This window comes from Numenius arquata, chromosome 1, assembly GCF_964106895.1.
Source record: "Numenius arquata chromosome 1, bNumArq3.hap1.1, whole genome shotgun sequence".
Classification (NCBI taxonomy): domain Eukaryota; kingdom Metazoa; phylum Chordata; class Aves; order Charadriiformes; family Scolopacidae; genus Numenius; species Numenius arquata.
This window is the reverse complement of record NC_133576.1, coordinates 123,009,049-123,015,330: the sequence shown is the minus strand read 5'-3', so window position 1 is coordinate 123,015,330 and position 6,282 is coordinate 123,009,049. Positions and strand designations below refer to the sequence as shown.

The 6,282-nt window shown below is 52.3% G+C and overlaps 1 protein-coding gene across 1 annotated transcript; it reads left to right on the top strand.

Moving 5' to 3' along the window:
- The first annotated feature begins 4,536 nt into the window (after positions 1–4,536).
- On the top strand, positions 4,537–5,013 carry C1H11orf87 (chromosome 1 C11orf87 homolog). Its single transcript, XM_074157918.1, has one exon. It carries the CDS (start codon positions 4,537–4,539, stop codon positions 5,011–5,013), a length of 477 nt encoding a protein of 158 aa, XP_074014019.1.
- The last annotated feature ends 1,269 nt before the right edge of the window (positions 5,014–6,282 follow it).

Below are 6,282 nucleotides of genomic sequence, written 5' to 3'. Positions count from 1 at the left end.
TCTGACTGTCTCTTTCATTAAAAATTGTAAAATTAATTGCCAGCAAGAACTACCTCTGCTTTTCATTTCTTTTAGCTGAATATTCTTTTAGCAGAAATATTCCAAAATTGTACATGAACAGAGACAGAAAAGGGGCTGAGACAGTAGGGAAAGTTAAACGTGCTGAGGTGTCTGCCCTTCTCAACTCCCTGGACTCATCTTTCACTCCCTACAGTTACAGTTCCAACCTTATAGTTGGAATAATTATCATACTAATAGAAAAGACACATTTTTCACTATTTGCTAATCCTGAAAGCAAGGAATAATGTGAGCAGCATTTTGAAAGTAATAAGGAAAATATATGAATCATTCTGGGCTTTTCAGCTTACTGTTCTGTGTGACAGTGGATGAGAAGGGACAGGGGCAGGAGAGACAGGAAGAGGTAGCTTGGAACAGGAGGGAGGCAAGTGGTCAGAGGGCAAAAGGCAGCAGACGACAACAACACATGAAGGATTTTAAATTTATGTAAGGCAACTTAACTTTTAGTAGCTTTGTGTTGGCTCTTCTGACAAGTAAAACCCGAAGACATAGTCAAATATTCTAGTGCAATATCTAGTAGTCTTATCTATTAACTTTTGCAATAACCTTATTATGATTTAGTAAATTCTTTGGCTTTGAAGTTTATTCAATCTACAATTTGGTTATTTCTGCCATAAATAGGGCTAACATCGTAAGATATCTTTACGCCTATATTATAGCTTTAAACCAATATTGGTGCTACAGCATTGGTAGATAAGGGAAGAGCAGCAGGTGTCATCTACCTGGATTTATGCAAAGTGTTTGACACTGTCCTGCATGACACCCTGGTCTCTAAATTGGAAAGGCATGGATTTGATGGATGGACAACTTGGTGGATCAGGAACTGGTTGGGGCCTACAGGAGAAATGGGGAGGGACTCTTTATCAGGAAGTGCAGTGATAGGATGAGGGGTAGTGGTTTTAAACTGAAAGAGAGAGATTTAGATTAGATATTAGGAAAAAAATCTCCACTCTGAGGGTGGTGAGACACTGGAACAGGTTGCCTAGAGAAGTTGTGGATGCCCCATCCCTGGAAGTGTTCAAGGCCAGGCTGGATGGGGCTTTGAGCAACCTGGTCTGGTGGGAGGTGTCCCTGCCCACGGCAGGGGTGTTGGAACTAGATGATCTTCAACATGCCTTCCAACCCAAACCATTCTATGATTCTATTACAGCTGCTAATGCTGTTTTCTGTGCAAAAGGATGTTCTTATGTTGGGTTTTTTTTTCTGAAAAAAAAAAAAATAAACCAAAAGTAATTTCTAATAATCTGGTAACTTCTGAATGATAGTCTCCGATCAGTTTCTACAGCTTCACAAACTCACCTATGCTTTTGGGATTAAGTGGTATCATCCCACCTTCAGTTTAGGCTGAAAGATTCAGCCTGGTCTGGGAGCGCAGTGCTACTGGTTTATATCACACCCTTGGTTGCTTTTGAGCACAAAGGTGCTCTCCCATGACACAGACCAAAACGAGAGGCCCCCATGCCTCCCACCCTGTTTTGCAGCCCCCCACCCAGCTGCTGCTTTGCAGAGAATAGTCAGAGGAAAGAGAGAAGGGTCTGAAGGTGGCTTTGCAGCTTTAGCCTGTGGTGGTTGTTTTCTCCCGTAAGGCAGGGAGCACAGAACATACTTTACCACAGACCTCAGATGTGCATGTGGGAGGAAGAAAGGGGTGCAGGGGTAATGTCATCAAGGATACAGAGATGTGGCTGATGTGCAAGAGAGGGTGCACATGTGTGCAAGGAATGACAGGCTGAGAGTGCATGGGGAGGTGTGATTCAGGCAAGGACGCTGGGTCTGCACCTGAGGGAGCTGAATGAGAGGAGCAGTGGGTAAATGAGGGGGCAAGGGCTTGTCTTTCAGTTCTGGACTGAACTTCTTTCCTCCCTGTGCAGCCTCCACAGCACCCCTCTAAAACATCAGACTGTATCATTCTGGGGAGGGGAAGGGGCAATGGGAACCTCCATTCCTCTGGTTTTAGAGGAAGCCTGAAGCTGCAGTCACTTTGCAAATGATTGGGGCTATCCCAACGGGGTTGAACTTAGTTCATCCCCTGTGGTGTAAGCTTTTTCTGGAACAATCAACGAGTTGATAGTCACTGGCCAAATTTCACAAGCTGCAGTGCATTTATCAGAGACAAAAGCAGTACAGAAGAAATCTCTCTTGAAACAATAAAGTGCTTAAATGCACATCTTACCAGTAACAACCCACCTCTGAGACAGGTTCTTGGCTATCAGGGTCAACAGATCTAACAGATCTTTGTTCTTGAATGAAGATTTTCCCAACTCAAGTCAGAGCTCGTCTTGTACAGATTTTCCTCCAGGCTTTTCAGGTGGCTTCAGGCCACCAGAAAAGACTGACACTGTCTATTTTTCCTTAAAGTCCTGTTACTCACGTTAGGGCTTCACAGTAACTCTGCTCCCAGCACCCAGGATTAGCCTAGAGTACACAACTTGGGACTGAAGGAATCTCCCGGGCCATCAGGTCTTGTCCCATGTTACTGTACACAAACACATCACTTTGCTCCTTTTGGCAATGTGATGAGCTCCATCCTAAACGTAATTATTGATTTTGCCCTGTTATCTCTACTGGAAGTATTTTTCAAATCATAGGTTCTCTTATGTTTAGAAATCATCTGATTTTTAGCTTAAATGTATTAACAGGCAGTTCATATCCCTTTGTTCTTGAAGAAAAGCCCCAGGATACACTTAGCCTTGATAAGGCAAGTTTTTCCAAGTATTGCCTGCACCTGTGGTATCTGGTTTGATTTGGCACAAGGGTCCTTGGCATTTCTTAGCTCTCACAAGTTCACATCGGCCTCATGGGAAATGGAATTGGTGTGCCGGCTGTCCGGAGAGATGGACGGTCCGGTGGCAGTGGGGGATTTTTGTGCAGTATGGGAACCTGGGACATTTGGGGCACGGTACTGATGTGAATGTGGACTGGCAATGGGTGCACACAGCCACCGGGAGGCGAAGGCACTGGGGGTAGCTGTGGGTGACTAAATGTGGACGCTCTGGCCATGGTGTGTCCATGTGGATGGGGACATGGGGGAAGGGGCTGGGGATGGCTGGTATGTTGGGGTATTTTGGGGCAAGGAGGTATGGACCCGTCATAGAATGGTTTAGGTTGGAAGGCATCTTAAAGATCATCTTTTTCCAAACCTCCTGCCATGGTCAGGGACACCTCCCACCAGACCAGGTTTCTCAAAGCCCCATCCAGCCTGGCCTTAAACGCTTCCAGGGATGGGGCATCCACAACTTCCCTGGGCAACCTGTTCCGGTGCCTCACTACCCCCAGAGTGAAAAATTTCATCCTAATATCTAATCTAAATCTATCCTCTTCCAGTTTGATGCCATTACCCCTTGTCCTATCACTATGCCCTTGTAAAAAGTCTGTCCCCAGCTTTCTTAAAGGCCCCCTTCAGGTACCAGAGGGCTGCTATGAGGTCTCCCCGGAGCCTTGTCTTCTCCAGGCTGAACAACCCCAACTCTCTCAGCCTGTCCTCATAGCAGAGGTGCTCCAGCCCTCCGAGCATCTTCGTGGCCTCCCTTGGACCCGCTCCAACAGGTCCATGTATCTCATGGTCTCAGCATCTGGGGATGCGAAGAGCATGGGGTGGGGGGAGGCGGGCAGGGGAGGGAGGGGGGGTGCCAGACCGCTGTGGCGACAGGAGCGATGCGCGGAGCCGACGGCAGCGCGGGGGGCGGCGGGGCGCCGCGGGGGGGGGCCGGTGCCCGGGCGGAGCGGGCGGGGGCCGCCCCCGCCACCCCCTCCGCCGCCGCGGGGCCGTGCGGGGCGGCGGCCAGCGGGCCTGACGTCACCGGCCGGGGCGGCTATAGGCTGCGGGCGGCGCTCCCCGAAGCGGCGGCGGCTCCGCTCTGCGCGCTCACTCCGCGCTGCCGCAGCCCCCAGCGCCCGCGGCGCCCGGGCGCTCCCTCGCCGCCTCCGCCGGAGCAGGTAAGGGGCTCCGGGGCGGGCACCGGCACCGCGGGACAGGTCCCCCCCGCCCGGTTTCGGCAGCCTGTCCCCGCCGGCATGCGGGGCCGTCGCTCCCTCCATCCCTTCCCGCCGCAACTAGTTGGCGTGAGCTACCGGGCGGTTCTGCCCGGGATGCCGAGCAATTCGCGAAGTCGGTGTGGCGGCGCGATGCCCCGTCCGCGTCCCACCACCCCTCTGCCGCGCCCCCGGCAGGGAGCCGGGGCGGCTCGGAGCGCTGCCGTGGCGGGGCGCAGGGAGGAGGCTGCCGCAGCCGGCGGCGCGGTGTTTTGGGGAGGGGGTAGCTGCGCAGGGTGGGTGCCTCGGAGCGCTGATGTGTCCGGCTCCCTTTGCAGGCTGCTCTGTCACTTTAGAGCCAGCGTGAGGCTGAGCCGGCAGCATCCCGGGCATTTCCAGCGAGCGCCCGCCAGCAGCCCGGCACTGATTGAAATTTAGGCGTCTTCAGAGAGGGGAGGAAGATCCTCATCTTCCGAAGCCTCCTCAATGAGTGCCAAGCTCTCCAAGGAGTTGAGGCTGTCCCTGCCACCTTGTCTTCTGAACAGGACATCTGCCACTTTAAACACCAGTAGCACTTGCATCATGCAAGTGGGTCAACTCCTCCAGTCCTTCTCATCCACCGTGGTTTTAATTGTCCTTGTCACCCTCATCTTCTGCCTGATCCTCCTCTCCCTCACCACCTTCCACATCCACAAGAGGAAGATGAAGAAACGGAAAATGCAAAAGGCTCAGGAGGAGTACGAACGGGACCACTGCACCCACAGCAGCAATAGCGGTAGCCAGCACCCTGGGACGGGGCTGCAGGGAGAGGCACCCCAAGGAAGAGACAGCCGTCTGGGAAGACCCCCCCAGGACTCGGAGATCCAGCGCTCCTCTCCCTCGGCAGCTCCGAGCTCTCAGCAAGCACGGGCTTGTTTGGACACAGCTGGTGCGGGGCTCTTGCAGACGGTGATTTTGTCATGATGGTTTGGGGGAGACCTCGCGAAGGCGCTGGTTGGTGTTTGTAAATATCTGAGTGATTATTCTAGTCCCCGAAGAAGAAAACATTGCTAATTCAAATGAACGAACAAGCCCACGATCCAAGCGCATGACAGATCACATTGTGTTTCTCATTGACTGTGCGAGGAAAAGATGTGTCTTTTTACTGGAGAAGGAGTTGCTCACAGCTACCAAATATCAAGTCATCCACCTGGAGGAGAGGGTCAGGGGTGGGGGATCCCTTTTCCCTGGACATCATTTGCCCGAGGACCGGGATGATCCCACTCTTCTGGGATTCCCACTGCACCCTGTGTCACCATCGCATGGTGTGGGGTTGGGGCATGGGTGAGTGGCGTGGTGGGAGAGGCAGCTGTGGCAGGTGCCTTGGGATCCCCTGTCCTCTCAGAGCAAGGTGGCAGCCCACCCTGTTCTCTCTCCTTTTGTGCTAGAACCTATGTCCCATCCCACCTCTCTCGCTCCTTTCCAAGACTGGATATTGTTTTGTGTAGAAATGGCCACCCCTAGTTGGGCTTAATGGCAAGCGCCCTCAGGCCCCACAGCCCCGAGCCCCCAGGCTGCAGCGCTGAGCATCCCACCGTCTGGGGGGATGGAGCGAGCTGTCTGCACAGAGCGATGCCCGAGCTTTCCTCTCCCCTCAGCTCTCCTCATCTTCAAATTAACCCCCATCCCCATCCCTGTGCCACCTGAAGCCCACACCCAGAACCGTGTTGTGTGGCGGGGCGAGGTGATGTGCAGTAACTTGCCCGTCCTCTCCCGGGGGAGGATGTCCTTGTACCTCCTGTTGGTCCTGAACCAAATCCAGTTCTGCACCAGGCACCCCGCACTGAATGCCTGCGTTTACAGCTTCACCTCCCAGCAAGGAATCCTGCAGCAGTACAGAGCTGGCTTTTACTTTTTTAGGCTGATATATATTTTTAACCCTCCTAATCTAGTAGGCAGTTAGGGACAGACAACACTTAATTTTCTCCCCTTTCCCCTTTTGGGGAACAAACCATGCAGTTGTGCAAAATGTCCACTCGTAAACCCTGGCAAATATTTATTTTGGAAGTGGCTGGTGTATTTCTCCCTAGCAAGAACCAGGAGTTTTTTTGTCTCTGATGGCAGGTGTGAGTGGCTGCTAATACTGTGTGTGTTGGAGGAAGCAGCGTTGGGTACAGAAAATGTGGCTTTGCTTAGCGATTAAGTCAATGACCATTACTTGAAGGTGCCTTGACAGAGTGCCATATCCAAACT

Excerpts from the sequence above, each read along its gene's own strand:
- C1H11orf87 (XM_074157918.1), top strand. The coding sequence starts at position 4,537 with ATGAGTGCCAAGCTCTCCAAGGAGTTGAGGCTGTCCCTGCCACCTTGT.